The 17,969-nt window shown below is 47.5% G+C and overlaps 1 protein-coding gene across 6 annotated transcripts in view; it reads right to left on the minus strand.

The window, feature by feature from the left end:
* Positions 1–15,278, minus strand: part of CHKA (choline kinase alpha) — a 73,093-nt gene extending 57,815 nt beyond the window's left edge. For 2 of the 6 annotated variants that reach the window (XM_031653767.1, XM_031653768.1), the window contains exon 1: positions 14,837–15,241. In XM_031653767.1, the coding sequence (XP_031509627.1) occupies positions 14,837–15,174 (338 nt within the window). In that variant the 5' untranslated portion in view covers positions 15,175–15,241. Of the gene's footprint in view, positions 1–14,836 lie in introns of all 6 variants that reach the window. The other 4 variants (XM_021925472.2, XM_017948192.3, XM_009185486.4 and 1 more) reach the window with 4 other exon arrangements.
* Between the last annotated feature and the right edge of the window lie 2,691 nt (positions 15,279–17,969).

Here is a 17,969-nt window from a genome sequence, read left to right on the forward strand (position 1 = left end):
CTTAGTCCCCAGGGCTGAGGGCCTGGACCTAGGAGAAAATAGAGCAGGCAGTCTCATGACTATCATCTAAAAGTCAAAATGACTAGAAAGAAAAAAAAAAATCACGACATAACCAGTGTCTCAGCAGAAAAATGATCTTTAAGCCATAGGGCTGGCTACATGGAAAAGAGAATACAGCATAATATCAAAACAGCTACTGAATTTAGAGCACAAGGAAAATAAGAAAAAAAGCAGATTTTGGAAAAATTTCTTCTAACCATCTAAAATTCAAATTGCAGCTATGGCTCAGGTAAAAAAAAAAAAAAAAAAAAAAAAAAGTGCTGCAGTAAAACATCAGTATCTCTATGGAGTAATCAGGACAGTCTTAACCCCCAGCTCTCTGAACACAAGAAAAGCCAGGAAGTACATTAAAAGAATAGGCTAGGCCAGGCACAGTGACTAACACCTATAATCAATCTCAACACTTCAGGAGGTCAAGGTGAAAGGACTGCTTGAGCCCAGGAGCTGCAGACCAGACTAGGCAACATAACAAGACTCGATCTCTACCAAAAAAAAATTTTTTTAATTGGTCAGGCATGGTGGCATAAGCCTGTGGTCCCAGGTACTTGGGAGGCTGAGGTGGGATGACTGCTTGAGCCTGGAAGGTTGGGGCTGCAGTAAGCCGTGATCATGTCACTGCACTCCAGCCTGGGCAACACAAAAACCCGTCTCCAGAAAAAAAAGTCCAGCCCAGGTGGAGTGCTGGCTCTGTACAAAATAGCTGTGTGACCTTGGGCAGGCCTCCAAGCCTGTTTTCACACCATAAAACAATGTAGCAGTATTTAACAGAAGTTTTGTGAAGATTACATGAGATCATATGAGCTGTTCATTTATCAGCACCAATTACAAAGCAAAGGTTAATATTTAAGAGGAAGCCAGAAGGATGAAAGGATAAAGCTCAGTCTTAAGAATCCTACTCCAGCATGGCTCAGCCTTGACACTTCATATCTGGGGCCAGGTCATTCTTCGCTGAGGGGCAAAGCTGCCTTGTGCACTGCAGGAATGTTTAGTAGCAACACTGCCCTCTATTCACTAGATGCCAGCTGTACTACCACCAACATGGTAACAATAAAAATGTTCGGCCGGGCACAGTGGATCATGCATGTAATCCCAGCACTCTGGGAGGCCGAGGCGGGTGGATCACAAGATCAGGAGTTCAAGACCAGCCTGGCCAACACGGTGAAACCCCGTTTCTACCAAAAATACAAAAAATTAGCTGGGTGTGGTGGCGGGCGCCTGAAGTCCCAGCTACTCGGGAGGCTGAGGCAGAAGAATTGTTGAACCTGAGCAGCAGTGGTTTCAGTGAGCCAAGATCGAGCCACTGCACTCCAGCCTGGGCAACACAGTGAGACTCTGTCTCAAAAAAAAAAAAAAATGTTCAAACATTCCCAAATGGTGAGGTGGGGGGACAAAATCACCCCACTATTCCTCTGCTTTTTTCATGATTCTTTCTGCAGTTTTTACCTATTTTCCCTTCCCCAAATTTGAACACCACTTTGTTCTCTAGCTGGATTCCCAACTTATAATCTTTTCCTTCCCCTATTCAAAATAATTTCTTCCTCCTGATTTGCCTATTTCAGTTAACAGTAGTACCTTTTTCCCACTCACCCAGGCTCAAAACTTTCCTCGTTTCCAATGGCCTGGTCCTCTCCCTATCTCCCAAATTCTCTCATCCTTTCCATTCTCATTGCTCCTGCCCAAATGTACATCCTCCCCCTAACCCCCACTACAGCAGCCTCCTCTCTCTGGTCTCCCAGCTTCTTGATCCCTCTCTCCTCTATGCTATCCCCCAGGCCACCTTAGAAAGTGTTTCTAAAATATAAATTTCAAGCCACCACTGTCCTTAGCACAGTCTTTGGAACACAGTATGCCTCTGCCTACCCTTCCCACCTAGGAAGTCCTTCCACCAGGCATGGTCAGAAGTATCCCCTCCCACTTTCTCATAAAGTGCTTGCATCCCTTCTAGCTCACGCTGACTCCCAGTCAATACTGGACAAAAAGAGTACTAGGCACATTAAGATGTGTAAATACATTATGAAAGACAAGGAAATTACGATCTCACTGTGGAAAGCTAAAGATAAAGGCTATGCCCCACCACGCAGCAGAACGAGGAGATTCCCTGCCACTGACAGAGAATGGAGAGATCCCGGAAGGATACTAGACAGGCTGACGGGGCTCCACTGGAGGGGAAAACAGGCAGGAGAATGTGAGCATCAATGAAAGCAATATATGATAGATAACAGAACAAGTGCTTTAATTATTATTATTTAAATTCTACTCCTAGCTGGGCGCAATGGCACATGCCTATAGTCCCAGCTAATGAGGGCGGTGAGGTGGGATGATCGCTTGAGCCCAGGAATTCCAGGCTGCAGTGAGCTATGATCCCACAAATGCACTCGAGCCTGGGCAACAGAGCAAGGTCCTGTCTCAAAAAAAAAAAAAAGAAAGAAAGAAAGAAAGAAAAGAAATATCACTCAACCTTCTGGTTTCTAGCCCAGCATGTAAGAAGCTTAGAAGTCGCCACCTGATCCTAACAACATGTAAAAAGCTGAATGAACTGAAAAAACAACTCTTAAAGAAATGAGGTGACTAGGCGTGGTGGCTCACGCCTGTAATCCCAGCACTTTGGGAGGCCAAGGCAGGCGGATCACGACGTCAGGAAATTGAGACCATCCTGGCTAACACGGTGAAACCCCGTCTCTACTAAAAATACAAAAAAAATTAGCCGGGCGTGGTGGTGGGTGCCTGTAGTCCCAGCTACTCTGGAGGCTGAGGCAGGAGAATGGCATGAACCGGGAAGCGGAGCTTGCAGTGAATCATGCCACTCCAGCCTGGGAGACAGCGAGACTCTGTCTCAAAAAAAGAAAAAAAAAAGAAAAAAAGGAGGTTAAGCGGGAAACCGCTGCCTCCCAAATTGGACAGACAGACAGGCAGATACAGAGAATCATAGCTTACTGGAGCAAAATCCTCCACCAAATCAGCGCTAGGGTAGGAAAACCTTAACTATAACTAACAAATTGCTGGAGGCTCAGTATGGACAACTGTGAGAGTTTAAAACTCCAGGAGACCCAATTACTGGGGAGCCCCATCGTTTGATGAGTTTTACCTCCAGGAGCTCTACCAGTTCCTTACAGTGAAAACTGAGGGGGGGGGGGGGGGAAATCCCTTCATGCTTCCAGCACAAGGAGGGGCAAAGAAATCATTTTTTCTTTTCTTTTCTTTTTTTTTTTAAACACACCGGAACATTCTGTTCTTAACAAGGTCTGCCCTCAGGAGAAATTATTTTGCCAGCACCTAACCTGTTGGGATCTTCTCAGAGCCTAAACTTCCTGGGAGAAGGGAAATACACAATTCCAGCCCCCTCTGGCCATTCTGTCCCACCTAAATGGAGAGAAGAACTAAGAAAAATGGGTAAAGTTCACAGTCTAGGTGCACAGGCTCACCAAAAGACTGAGACCTCACCACAGGACTATAGGTTAAACATTCAAAAATCAACAGTAGGTTGGATGTGGTGGCTCGTGCCTGTAATCCCAGCACTTGGAGGGGGGGCCAAGGCAGGTGGACCACTTGAGGTCAGGAGTTCGAGACCAGCCTGGCCAACATGGTAAAACCCCGTCTCTACTAAAAATACGAAAATTAGCTGAATGTGGTGGTGCACACCTGTAATCCCAGCTACTCAGGTGGCTGAGGCACAAGAATTGCTTGAACCCAGGGAGTGGAGGTTGCAGTGAGCCGAGGTCACACCACTGCACTGCAGCATGGGTGACAGAGTGAGATTCTGTCTCAAAATAAAAAATAAAATCAATTAATATAATCTACCACATCAACAGGCTAAAGAAGAAAAATCACATGATCATATCAACAGATGGAGAAAAATTATCTGACAAAATCCAACACCCATTCATGGTAAATAATAAATTCTCAGAAAATGAAGAATAGAGAGGAACTTCCTCAACTTGATAAAGAACATCTATAAAAAACCTATAGCTAACATCATACTTGATGAGAAAGTCACAGCTTTTCCACGAAAAACAGGAACAAGGTAACAATGTTCTCTCTCACCACTTATTTCAACATCATACAAAGTCCTAACTAATAAGAAAAGGAAATTAAAAGGATACAGATTAGGAAGAGAGAAAGAAAACTGTGTAGATGATACGATTGTCTATGTAGAAAATCAGAAAGAAGTGACAAAAAAATTGCTGGAATAAGAGATTATATAGCAGGACTGCAAAATACAAGGTTAATACATAAAAGTCAATCAGTTTCCTATATACCAGTGACAAACAAGTGAAATTTGAAATTAAAAGCACATTACCATTTATATGAGCACCCCCAAAATGATATATATAAATCTAACAAAATGTGTATAAGCTCTACTTGAGGAAAACTATAAAACTCTGATGAAAGATATCAAAGAAGAACTAAACAAAGGGAGAGATATTCCATGTTCATAGGTAGGAAGACTCAATGTTATCAAGACGTCGGTTCTTCCCAACTTGATCTGTAGATTTAATGTAATCCCAATGAAAACCCCAGCAAGTTATTTTGTGAATACCAACGAATTGATTCTAAAATGTATAGGGAGGCCAGGCACAGTGGCTCACGCCTGTAACCCCAGCAATTTGGGAGGCCAAGGTGGGCAGATCACTTGAGGTCAGGAGTTCCAAGACCAGCCTGGCGAACATGGTGAAATCCTGTTTCTACTAAAAAATAAAAAATTAGCTGGGTGTAGTGGCGGGCGCCTACAATCCGAGCTACTCGGGAGGCTGAGGCAGGAGAATCACTTGAATCCAGGAGGCAGAGGTTGCAGTTGGCTGGGACTGCGCCACTGCATTCCAGCCTGGGTAACAGAATGAGACTCCCTCTCAAAAAAAAATAATGATAATAATAATAAAGTTTATAAGGAGAGGCAAAAGACCTAGAATAGCCAATGAAGAATAAATTCAGAGGACTGACACTACTCAACTTCAAGAATCATCATAAAGCTACATTAATTATGCCAGGCGCGGTGGCTCACGCCTGTAATTCCAGCACTTTGGGAGGCCAAGGTGGGCAGATTACCTGAGGTCAGGAGTTCAAGACTAGCCTGGCCAACAGGATGAAACCCTGTCTCTACCAAAAATACAAAAATTAGCTGGGCGTGGTGGTAGGCACCTGTAATCCCAGCTACTAGGGAAGTAGAGGCAGAATTGCTTGAACCTGGGAAGCAGAGGTTGCAGAGAGCCAAGATCGTGCCATTGCACTCCAGCCTGGGCAACAAAAGTAAAACTCTATCTCAAGAAAAAAAAAAAAAAAAACACAAAATGAGCCAGGTGTGGTGGCACACACCTGTAATCCCAGTTACTCAGGAGGCTGAGGCATGAGAATCACATGAACCCGGGAGAGAGAGGTTGCAGTGAGCCGAGATCATGCCATTGTACTCCAGCCAAGACACTATCTCAAAAAATAAAAATTAAAAAGCTACATTAGGCCGGGCGCGGTGGCTCACGCCTGTAATCCCAGCACTTTGGGAGGCCGAGGCGGGCGGATCACAAGCTCACGAGATCGAGACCACGGTGAAACCCCGTCTCTACTAAAAATACAAAAAATTAGCCGGGCTAAAAAATTAGCCTGTAGTCCCAGCTACTCGGGAGGCTGAGGCAGGAGAATGGCGTGAACCCGGGAGGCGGAGCTTGCAGTGAGCCGAGATCGCGCCGCCACACCACACCAGCGGGGGCAACAGAGGAAGACTCCGTCTCAAGTATCAAAAAAAAAAAAAAGCTACATTAATTAAAACAATGTGGTATAGGCAAAAGAAAGGACAAATGGATCAATGGAACAGACTAGAGAGCACAGAAAAACATTCACATAGTCAACAGATCTTTGACAAAGGAGTAAAGGCGATACAATGTAACAAATGTCTTTTACAACAAACCATTTGTTGTTTCAACAAATGGTCCTGGAACAACTGGACTTCCACATGCAAAAAAAAATCTAGACAGACATTACACTTCACAAAAATTAAATCAAAATGGATCATAAACCTAAATATAAAATGCAAAATTAGATAACTTCTAGATGATAACATAGAAGAAAATCTAGATGACCTTAGGTATAGTGATTGCTTTTATTTATTTATTTACTTTTTTTGAGACAGAGTCTCACTCTTGTCGCTCAGGCTGGAGTGCAGTGCTGCAATCCCGGCTCACTGCAACCTCTGCCTCCTGGGTTCAAGCAATTCCTCCTCCCTCAGCCTCCCAAGTAGCTGGCATTACAAGTGTCCACCACTACACCGGACTAATTTTTTTGTATTTCTAGTAGAGACAGAGTTTCACCATGGGCCAGGCTGCTCTCGAACTCCTGACCTCAGGTGATCCACCCATCTTGGCCTCCCAAAGTGCTGGAATTATAGGCATGAGCCACTGCCCAGCCAGATTACTTTTAGATACAGCATCAAAAGCATGATCCATGAAAGAATAATTGATAGACCAGACTTCACTAAAATTAAAAACTGCTTTGCAAAAAATACCATCAAGAGAATGAAAAGTCACAAGGTAAAAATATTTGAAAAAGACACATCTGATAAAGGACTGTTAACAAAAATATATAAAGAATTCTTAAAACTCAAGAATAGGAAAACATTCCTTTCCACTCAAGAAGGTGTGGCAGGGGCCTGGCACGTGGTTCACGCCTCTAATCCCAGCACTTTGGGAGGCCGAGGTGGGAGGATTACGAGGTCAGGAGATCAAGACCATCCTGACTAACACGGTGAAACCCCGTCTCTACTAAACTTACAAAAAGTTAGCCAGGTGTGGTGGCAGGCACCTGTAGTCCCAGCTACTCAGGAGGCTGAGGCAGGAGAATGGCGTGAACCTGGGAGGCAGAGCTTGCAGTGAGCGGAGATCACACCACTGCACTCCAGCCTGGGTGGCAGAGCAAGACTCCATCTCAAAAAAAAAAAAAGAAAGTTGCAAATTAAAATGAGATACCTGACCAGGCACGGTGGTTCACGCCTGTAATCCCAGCACTTTGGGAGGCTGAGGTGGGTGGATCACCTGGGTCAGGAGTTTGAGACCAGCCTGGCCAACACAGTGAAAACCCATCTCTACTAAAAACACAAAAAATTAGGTGTGGTGGCAGGCGCCTGTAATGCCAGCTATTCAGAAGGCTGAGGCAGAGAATCGCTTGAACTCGGGAGGTTGCAGTAAGCTGAGATCACACCACTGCACTCCAACCTGGGCAATAGAGCAAGACTCTATCTCAAAACAAAAACAAAAAAGAGCCGGGCACGGTGGCTCACGTCTGTAATGCCAGGACTTTGGTAGGCTGAGGCAGGTGGATCACCTGAGGTCAGGAGTTCAAGACCAGCCTGGCCAACATGGTGAAACCCCATCTCTACTAAAAATACCAAAAATTAGCCAGGCGTAGTGTCAGGCGCCTGTAATTTCAGCTACCCAGGAGGCTGAAACAGGAGAATCACTTGAATCTGGGAAGTGGAGGTTGCAGCAAGCCGAGATTGCACCATTGCACTCCAGCCTGGGCAACAAGAGTGAAACTCCATCTCAAAAAAAAAAAAAAAAAAAAAGAAAAGAAAAGAAAAAGAAAATGAGAGACCATTATACGCCTACCAGAATGACCAAACTCCAGAATGCTGACACCACCAAATGCTAGTGAGGACATGGAATAACAGGAAATCTCATTCACTGCTGATAGGAATGCAAAATGTTACAGCCACTCTGAAAGACAGTTTGGCAGTTCGTTACAAAACTAAAGGTAACTCTCACCATATGACCAGCAATCATGCTCCTCGGTATTTACCCAAATGAACTGAAAATCTACACATGAATGTTTAGAGCAGCTTTATTCATAATTGCCAAAACCTTGAAGTAACCCGCATGTCCTTCAGTAGGTGAATGGATAAACTATGGTATATCCAGATGACAGACAACTACCCAGTATTAAAAAGAAGTTAGTTATCAAGCCATGAAAAGACACAGGGAGGCTGCGCGCGGTGGCTCACGCCTGTAATCCCAACATTTTCGGAGGCCAAGGTGGGCAGATGACAAGGTCAGGAGTTCGAGACCAGCCTGGCCAACATGGTGAAAACCCATCTCTACTAAAAATACAAAAAATTTAGCCAGGTGGGGTGGCACATGCCTGTAATCCCAGCTACTCGGGAGGCTGAGGCAGAATAATTGCTTGAACCCAGGAGGCGGAGGTTGCAGTGAGCCAAGATCACACCATTGCACTCCAGCCTGGGCAACAGAGCAGGACTCGGTCTCAAAAAAAAAAAAAAAGAAAAAAAGAAAAAGAAGAAGAAGAAAAGACAAGACAAGATACCGGGAAACTCAATGCATATTATCAAGTGAAAAAAGCCAAACTGAAAAGACTACATACTATATTATTCCAATTCTATGACATTCTGGAAAAGGCAAACCTATGGAGACTGTAAAAGAATCAGTGATTGGCTGGGGTTAGGAGGGAAAGAGGGTTAAACAGACATTAAGTAGAGGATTTCTAGGGCAGTGAAACTATTCTGTATGATAGTACAGATGGTCTCCAACTTATGATGGCTTAACTTATGATTTTTCGACTATACAATGGTGCCAAGGTGATATGTATTTGGAAGAAATCGTACTTCGAGTATACATACAACCATTTTATTTTTCATTTTCAGTAAAATAATCAATAAATTACATGAGATATTTAACACTTTATTATAAAAACAGACTTTCTGTTAGATTATTTTGCCCAACTGTAAGCTAATGTGTAAGTGTTCTGGCAAATTAAAGGTAGGCTAGGCTAAGATATGCTGTTCAGTAGATTCGATGTATTAAACGCATTTCAATTTATGATGGTTTATCAGGGCATAACCCTGTTGAAGTAACTTCATCATGTAAAGCAGCATCAGTAAAATGGTGGATACAAGTCATTATATGGTGGCCAAAAACCATAGAATGTACAACAGCAAGAATAGGATGTAGTGTGTTATGGACTCTGAGTGCTAATATGTCAATGCAGGTTCCTCAGTTGTAACAAATGTACCATTCTGGTGGGGGAAGCTGAGAAAGGGGAAGGCAGTGCCTGTGTGCAGACAGGGGGTTATATGGGAACTCTCTGTACTTTCTGCTCAATTTTGCTGTGAACCTAAAACTGCTCTAAAACTGGGCACAGTGGCACACACTTGTAATCCCACCTACTCAGGTGGCTGAGGCAGGAGGGACTGCTTGAGCCCAAGAGTTCAAGACCAGCCTGGGTAACACAGTGAAACCCCGCATTTCTAAACAAACAAATACAAACTGCTCTAAAAAATAAAGTGTATTAGTTTAAAGAGGAAGAAAGAAAAAGAAAGTCTGCAAGCCAGTCACTCAAGGAACAAAACTTTCCAGTAAAAACAAGTGTAAATAAAATTGTATCTTGAAAAATGAAACTGAAAATTATTTCTGTTCTTAAATGTAACATAATTTAGGTTATAAGTACAACTACATATTTATGTTTAAATTAAAAAGCAAACATTTAAAATGAAAAGTAGGGAGTCTGGACACAATTTTTCCAAAAACATTATGACGGCACCGTAAGACACAATTAACTTCCTATGTGAGTTTTACTGCATAATTTTACAACAATATCTGAGGACTTGGCCAGTCTTTTCGTGGGACTCTCTCCATCTTTTGATATGATTCTATTTTGCAGGGTCCAAGGTATCATCCTTATCAATGGTTTTCTTTTCACCATTAGTGGGTCTGTGGAACGTAATGTCAAAAGATGTGTGTGAAACTTTGACAGTTCTCCAACATTTCATTCACTGAACTTCACGAAATCTTGTATCCCACACAAGACTTTAAACTTCATTTCACAACTGCTGTGACCTTATCAATCAGCAATGAAAATAACAAACTCTAAGCTGGGCACAGTGGCTTACGCCTGTAATCCCAGGGCTTTGGGAGGAGGCAGGAGGATCACCTGAGCCCAGGAGTTCTACACCAGCCTGGGCAACATGGTCAAATCCCACATCTACCAAAAAATACAAAAATTAGCCAGGTGGCCAGGCATGGTGGCTCATGCTTGTAATCCCAGCACTTTGGGAGGCTGAAGCAGGTGGACCATGAGGTCAGGAGTTCAAGACCAGCCTGGCATGGTGAAACTTTCTCTCTACTAAAGATTAAAAAAAAAAAAAAATTAGCCGGACAGGGCACACGCCTGTAATCCCAGCTACTCGGGAGGCTGAGGCAGGAGAATCGCTTGAACCTGGGAGGCAGAGGTTGCAGTGAGCTGAGATCACGCCATTGTGCTCCAGCCTGGGCAACAGGGCGAGACTCAGGAGGCTGAGGCATGAGAATCACTTGAACCCGGGAGGCAAAAGTTGCAGTGAGTCAAGATCACACCACTGCACTCCAGCCTAGGCTAGAGAGCAAGACTGTCGAAAGAAAGAAAAGAAAGAAAAGAAAGAAAAGAAAGAAAAGAAAGAAAAGAAAGAAAAGAAAGAAAGAAAGAAAGAAAGAAAGAAAGAAAGAAAATAATAACATACTATTGATTACACAGAGAGGGACAGAGTTAGTATTAAGCTGTGATGCCTGGAAATGAACAAATTTTCTAAGTGGTCAGTTCATTAACAACAATTCTCATGTTAGGACAATTTTTATTTTTCCCTATACCACTCATAGTTGGAGAGACTCAGACAAGGACCTCCGTTCATCACACAGCAAAGAGGCCAATTTAAGCTAAAAATGACAGTTTCTACACTTATCCAGTGCTGGTGTGCCAGGCACTATTCTAGTGCTGGAGATACAAAGATGAACATGAAATGCCCTCTAGGAATTCAATCTAACAAGAGAATGGAATGAATAAACACACAAATGTGTTAAGGGTTGTGATAACAAGGCCTGCATGTACAAAGTGCTAAAGAGGAGACACAGAGGGGAAAGAAATTCATTATGTCTGGTTCTCTCTGAGTTAAGTCTTGAAAGAGGAATTTTAAAAGCAGACACCAGGGGAAAGGCTGCCAAGCAGAGGGTAGGGGCCAAGAAAGGCCTGGTAACTGAAAACACAAAGCTCATTCAGAAAATGCAGGCTCCAGTGTAACTAGCTCAATGTTAGCTGCTGTGGTCCGGGAGAAGGAGTGATTTTAAAACAGTAATAACAAAAAGAATCAGTCTAAAAAGTTAGGTCAGGCAGGGTGTGGTGGCTCACACCTGTAATCCCAGCACTTTGGGAGGCCAAGGAAGGTGGAACACCTGAGGTCAGGAGTTCAAGACCAGCCTGGCCAATACAGTGAAACCCCATCTCTACCCAAAATACAAAAATTAGCCGGATGTGGTGGTGCATCTGTAATCCCAGCTACTCGGGAGGCTGAGGCACGAGAATCGCTTGAACCCAGAAGGTGGAGGTTGCAGTGAGCCAAGATCGCACCAGCCTGGGTGACAGAGCAAGACTCCATCTCAAAAAATAAATTTAAAAATAAAAAATAAAAAGGTAAGCCAGGGCTCAAGCTTAGACCATGCAAACAAGTCTGGATTTTATTTTCCAGTATTTGAGAAATCCATAGCAACACGATATAGAATGGATTAGAAGGAACACACAAAATGCAAGAAGATCCTAAAGTGCCTACTGTTATAGTGTCTAAGCAAGGACAGCAAAGGGAGCAGACAGAAGGTGGGGATACAAAAGTAGCTCATCAGGTTTGAGTTACTACTGCGTGCAGAGGAGGGATTTCTAGGGGAATGCAGAGTTAGAAATGATCCTGGGGCTCTGGCCAGGCTGCTGTTACAAACACAGAACGCAGAGAGAAAGCAGAAGCACGTTCCTGGGTGGGGAGGAGCCAAAGGGTTAAATTTGGAATAGGCTGAATGCACTGAGTTGAGGTGGTGAAGTCTGATAAACTCCTGCAGATGCACTGGCACTCAGTGAAACAGGGAGCTCCAGAAACAGATTGGGGCCAGGTGTGGTGGCTCACGTCTATAATCCTGGCACTTTGGGAGGCTGACGCAGGACTGCTTGAGCTCAGGAGTTCAAAACCAGCCTGGGTAACACGGCGAAACCCCAATTCTACAAAAATACAAAAATTAGCAAGTAATGGTGGTGTGTGTCTGTAGTCCCAGCTACTTGGGAGGCTGAGGTGGGAGGATCACCAGAGCCTGGGAAGTCGAGGCTGAAGTGAGCCATGATCACACCACTGCACTCCAGCTTGTGCAATAGAGTGAAACTCTGTCTCCAAAAAAAAAAACCAAAAAACCAGAATCAGATTGGGAAATGTCAGTAAAATCTGATAGCTGGAGCCATAATAACTGCAACTGCCTATGGAGAATCACTGAATTTCATTCAGGAGAATTCCTCTCCTTCTCCCCACCTCCAAATGCCCTTGTCTTTTTTTAAAGCTAGACATCACCCACTTTCCCATGTCCTAAATCACCTTTGTTTCTCCTTATTAAACTTATTCCATAACTACATTCTCTTCCAGAACACAGACAGGACTGAGACAGTGTACTCTTGCAACATTATGTAAAAAGGTCATCCAATCCAAAAGGAAAGCTTTGTTTTCCAAGACTGCTAACTCCTGGAGAAAAGAAACAAGACATCCTCAATGCTTTCCTAATAAATGGTTTGAGCAAAATGCAAAAGCTTAACTGCTGAGTGACTCTCCCTGGAGAAGGCCATGAAAATGTCTTAAGGCTGGATCTAGGGTGTCCAAACATTTTCACAGGCCGCAGGCTAGAGCACTGGTGCAGGAGAGGGGGACACCAGAGACCTGGCAGTTCAGGCTTTGAAGGCAGTAAACACCCACTGACCTCAGGCAAGTCACTTCTCCAGGTTTTTCACTTCACAGACTGGTGAGTACATGGCCTAGAATGATCGCCCTTCTAGTTGAGAATTTTCAGGACTAACTAAAAGCGAATTAAAGTAAACCTTAGAGAGAGCTGAATTTTTTTAAGTGCCATTAAGCAATTCAGGGATTATCTAAACAGCTTTGGTTTTCTTTTCTCTGCTTCCTTACCAACTACCTTTTAACTCTCACTCTTAGGTCATAGGCAGTCAGAGGGGCTGAAACACAAAGAGAAAGTGAAGCTCAAAGAGTTAATTTTGCTGCATTAGTGGCTCTGGTGAAAGACAGTGGGCACAGAAAAGGAATCAAATGACCAAAACTGGATTGGGGATTACTGGTGGCAGCCAGCCAGCAAATTTCTAGATACTGCACACAACCTGGTCAGCCAATTAAAAGAAAATTGGCAAAAAATGATGGAATACATTTTTTTTTTTTTTGAGACAGAGTCTTACTCTGTCACCCAGGCTGGAGTGCAGTGGCATGATCTCGGCTCACTGCAACCTCCACCTCCCGAGCTCAAGCGATTCTCCTGCCTCAGCCTCCCAATAGCTGGGACTACAGGTGTGCGCCACTATGCCCGGCTAATCTTTGTATTTTTACTAGAGATAGGGTTTCACTATGTTGGCCAGGCTGGTCTCAAACCCCTGGCCTCAAGTGATCCTCCTGCCTCGGCCTCCCAAAGTGGATTACAGGCGTGAGCCACCGTGCCTGGCCGGGAACACAATGGTTTTTTTTTTGAGATGGAGTCTCTGTTGCCCAGGCTGGAGTGCAGTGGTGCGATCTCAGATCACTGCAAGCTCTGCCTCCCAGGTTCATGCCATTCTCCTGCCTCAGCCTCCCAAGTAGTTGGGACTACAGGCGCCCGCCACCACCCCGGCTCATTTTTTGTATTTTTAGTAGAGACGGGTTTTCACCGTGTTAGACAGGATGGTCTCGATCTCCTGACCTCCTGATCCGCCCGCCTCGGCCTCCCAAAGTGCTGGGATTACAGGCATGAGCCACCGCGCCCGGCCCAGGAACACATTGTTAAAGGCCCATCTCTTGGGAGCAGACTGATGAAAGAAGGTCAGACTTCTGTTAAGTCTGAATACCTGCACGCGTACTTCTGTAATTCAAATTTAAGATTAAATATTTTCAAGTTTAAAAAAAGGAAAAAATGGCCGAGCGCGGTGGCTCACGCCTGTAATCCCACTTTGAGAGGCCGAAGCGGGTGGATTACCTGGGGTCCGGAGTTTGAGATCAGTCAGACCAACATGAGAAACCCTGTCTCTACTAAAAATACAAAATCAGCCGGGCGTGGTGGCGGGTGTCTGTAATCCCAGCGACTAGGGAGGCTGAGGCAAGGAGAATCGCTTGAACCCGGGAGGCCGTGGTTGCAGTGAGCCGAGATCGCGCCACTGCACTCCAGCCTGGGGACCAAGAGCGAAACTCCTTCTCAAAAAGAAAAAAAAAAAAAAGGAAAAAATATTTGTACCTTACTCTTAATTTAGGAGCCACGCCTCCCACCTTTGTCTAGTAACACAGCTATAGTGATGTCTCAACAGCCTCTTAGGGGATGAGAAAATGCTACTCCTCCACTAACAAATGACTCTTTGAGAGGGGAAAAGACATCAAATCGCGAACTCGAGAAACTAGCAGAAAAAAGTTAAAAAGTGATTTGTGTTTTTAAAGCCAGCCACCACATCTTCCTTCAAGGCCCTAAACCGCAAAGACTTTCTAGACCTATCTTAAGCGTCAGGACCACACGCACTTCGTGATGGAACGGTATTGTTCTCCTAGAGTAGACCCGTTTTCGCATGAAACCGACGTTTTTACAAAAGCCTGCCTGTGGACGGCCTGCGGCGGCCGCGGACCCGCTTCCCTTGGATTTCCCGAGGGCTGGGAAAAGGAGTGCTTTCGCCGGCTGCGGTCCCCGGCCCCGGCCCACGGCCCCCGCCCGGACCCCGCCCCGCGTCACCTGACTGGCCCGCGGCCCCCAGCCCCGGCGCCACCGACCTGATCACACTGATGTGGAACTCGTCCTCGCGGAGGCCCCGCCAGGCGCCGGGCAGGAACTCCTTGCACCACAGATAGGCCCTGCGCCGCGTCCGGGGCTCGGGCTGCTCGTCTGCCGGCGGCTGCGGCGGCGGGGGCTGGGGCAGCGGCAGCGGCGGCGCGGGGGACAGCGCGAGTGGCGGCTGTTGGCCGCCCAGCTGCTTGGACTCGAGGTCGCTGGCGGCGTCGCGCTGCTGCCCCACGCCGGGCGCCGGGGCCGCGCTGCCGCTGCCGCAGCTCAGCAGCAGCCCGAGCGGCGAGGGCTCCGCCTCGCCCCCGGTGCAGAACTTGGTTTTCATGCCCGACAGGCGGCCGAGGACGCGCGGGCGGCCGCAGCGCGAGAGGACGAGGCTCAGGGTCCGGCCGGGCGCCTGCCTCAGGGGGCCGGGCGGGAGGCCGCTCGCCGCTCTCTGACGGGCTGGCAGGCCGGCCGGGAGGGGGACGGGGGGCGGCGGGCCGCGGCAGTTGGGCGCGCGGGGCGGCGGCGGCGGCTGTAGCGGTTGCGGCGGCTGTGGCGGCTGTGGCGACTGTTGCGCGGGGATGTGCTGCTGCCCGCTGCTCTCGCTCCTCTGCCGCCGCCGCACGAGGAGCGCCGGCAGCGTCACAGCCCGCCCTCGCGCTCGCCACTGATTGGCCGCCGTCCGCCGCCTCGGCGCGGCATAACCGCCGCCGCCCTCGCCACGCCGCCTCCCCATTGGCTGCGGCGCCGCCCCCAACCTGGGGCGCTGCGACCTCCGGGAGCAGGGCCTGGGCGGAGGGGGCGGGGCGTCAAGGGGGCGCCCCCGGTCGCAGGAAAAGGGGAGAGGGGAGCGAGGCGCGGGGGCGCGCCGGGAGAGCGGCTCCGGGGTGGGACGGAGCCGGACTGGGCCGAGCAGGTAAAGCTTCTGAGCCTCGGAGGACCTCGGGGTTGGCTTTGGGAGCTGAAAGTTTCCTTGGACCCCTCGGAAGCCCCGTGACATCAGAGGCCGGGCCTGGCAGGGGCAGGCAGGAAACGTGTCTGGAGACAACTGCCCTCTCCGCGTGACCTTGGGCGAGCAGCCTCCTCCTGGGGCTCAGTGGCTCTGATTTTGTAACATTTCCCAGCGCTGTGAGAGGCGCGTCCTCGCCTCGCGGAGCCCGAGGAATTACTAAGAAACCGAGGCCCGAAGGAGGGAGGAGGCGACGGGCTCGAGGCCACACGGTGGGCCAGGCTGGGCCGGGCTGCATGCGTGCTACCGGGACCCAGCCGTCTGCACGCCTCCAGCAGCCTCAGTTTCCCTGTCCGTGGTACTGAGGATGCTCGGGCCTAGAAGTTCAGGGCTGGAGGCTCAGGGACTGGCGAGGGAGGGGCATCATCCCCGCCACGGGGCCGCCGCAACTGCCCAGAGCACAGGCCAAAGGTGCGTGCCACGGGGCTGCTGGCGTTGTGGACGCTGTCCCCTGCCTCCCCATCCCCCGCAGGAAACAGCCTTGTGACAGTGACTAACGCACCTTTGCCGCGGTAGGGGGGCAGGGGCCCCTGCTACCGTTTGCCACGCACTGTCCCATGTCCCTCACTGCTGCCGTCCTTCCTGGAAGTGAGGTGCTGATAAATATAAAAATTATGGATCCCATTTTATGGGACATGAGCTGAAACAGGAGGTTTCAACAGGGCTGCCAGGGGCTTAGGAAATCCAGTGCCTGATGCACAGGAAATGGCTTCTATGTAGGGAGTTCACAGTCTTCCACCAGAAGCAAAAATCTTTTAGAATGTGTACTTGGTTGAACTTGCTCCACACAACATGGTCTTATTTAGGGATAAAAATGAAAGGGGACTTTTGTGAGGCTGCTGTGGCGATAGGCCTGGAAGTTGACCTGCAGGGAGGTAGGAGAGGCCAAGGCCCCTGGGACGGAGGCCAGGCAAGGTGGGAGTCCCACTGGATATTTGAAAGGCTGAGAAGCCAAGGGCTTCAATCTGGGGAGGCCATTTGGATAAAGGAGCCAAGGACTTTCTCTAAAAATACCAGCTCACAGGGAGGTGGGGCCATGCCAATGGCCTGCCCAGGTGACAAGCCCTTTGTCCCACTGTCTCCTGGCACCAGTCTGGTAAACTCAAAGGAATGCCAGAAATCTGGCCAGGAGGAAGGGACACTAAAGTAAGGAGTGGACCTCTATAATTTGAAATAACTCTTTCTGGCATCTGCTGGCTTGTGTTAGGAAAACCCTAAGACATTTTTATGGGATCACAGTTCCCTGTGGGAGGAAGAGGTTGCCTCAAGGCCAGGCACCGTGGCTTCGGCTGTAATCCCAGCACTTTGGGAGGCCAAGGCAGGAGTATCACTTGGGCCAGGAGTTTGAGACCAACCCGGCCAATGTAAGACTCTGTCTCAAAAAGTAAAAATGAAAAAAAAATTAACAGGGCATGGTGGCTTACACTTGTTCAACTACTTGGGAGACTCAGCCAGGAGGATCACTTGAGCCTGGGAGGTCAAGGCACCCACTGCACTCAAGCCTGAGTGAAAGAGTGAGACCCTATTTGCTGAATGAACAAATCGGTGAGCTCCTGGCTCAGCAATTATTAGCTTATGACTTTGGGCTGAGCCTCAGTTTCCTCAACTATAAAACAAAAATAATTGCAACACTCTGATAACCAATTATAATACCCCGAGCACCCAGGACTGAATGACAGAATGTATGCAAAATGCATAGGATGTAAGAAGCACCTGTTTTGTTGCATGCAGTGCATTGCCTGGTGTTGCCTCTGCCAGCGGTTGGTTTTCAGAGATGAATAATGCATACACTTGTAGCAGTTCACAGGTTGGGAAGACAGTGTCGTATAAGAAAAGAATTTGGGCCGGTGCGGTGGCTTATGCCTGTAATCCCAGCACTTTGGGAGGCCAAGGTGGGAGGTTTGCTTGAGGCCTGGAGTTCAAGACCAGCTTGGGCAAGCAGTGAGACCCTGTCTCTACAAAAAATAAAATAATTGACCAGGCATAGTGGCATGTGCCTGGAGTCCCAGCTACTTAGGAGCCTGAGGTGGGAGGATCCCTTGAACCCAGGAATTCAAGGCTGCAGTGAGCCATGATCACGCCTCTGCTCTCCAGCCTGGGCAACAGAGGCTGTCTAAAAAAATAAA

This window comes from Papio anubis, chromosome 12 (assembly GCF_008728515.1).
Source record: "Papio anubis isolate 15944 chromosome 12, Panubis1.0, whole genome shotgun sequence".
NCBI lineage: Eukaryota > Metazoa > Chordata > Mammalia > Primates > Cercopithecidae > Papio > Papio anubis.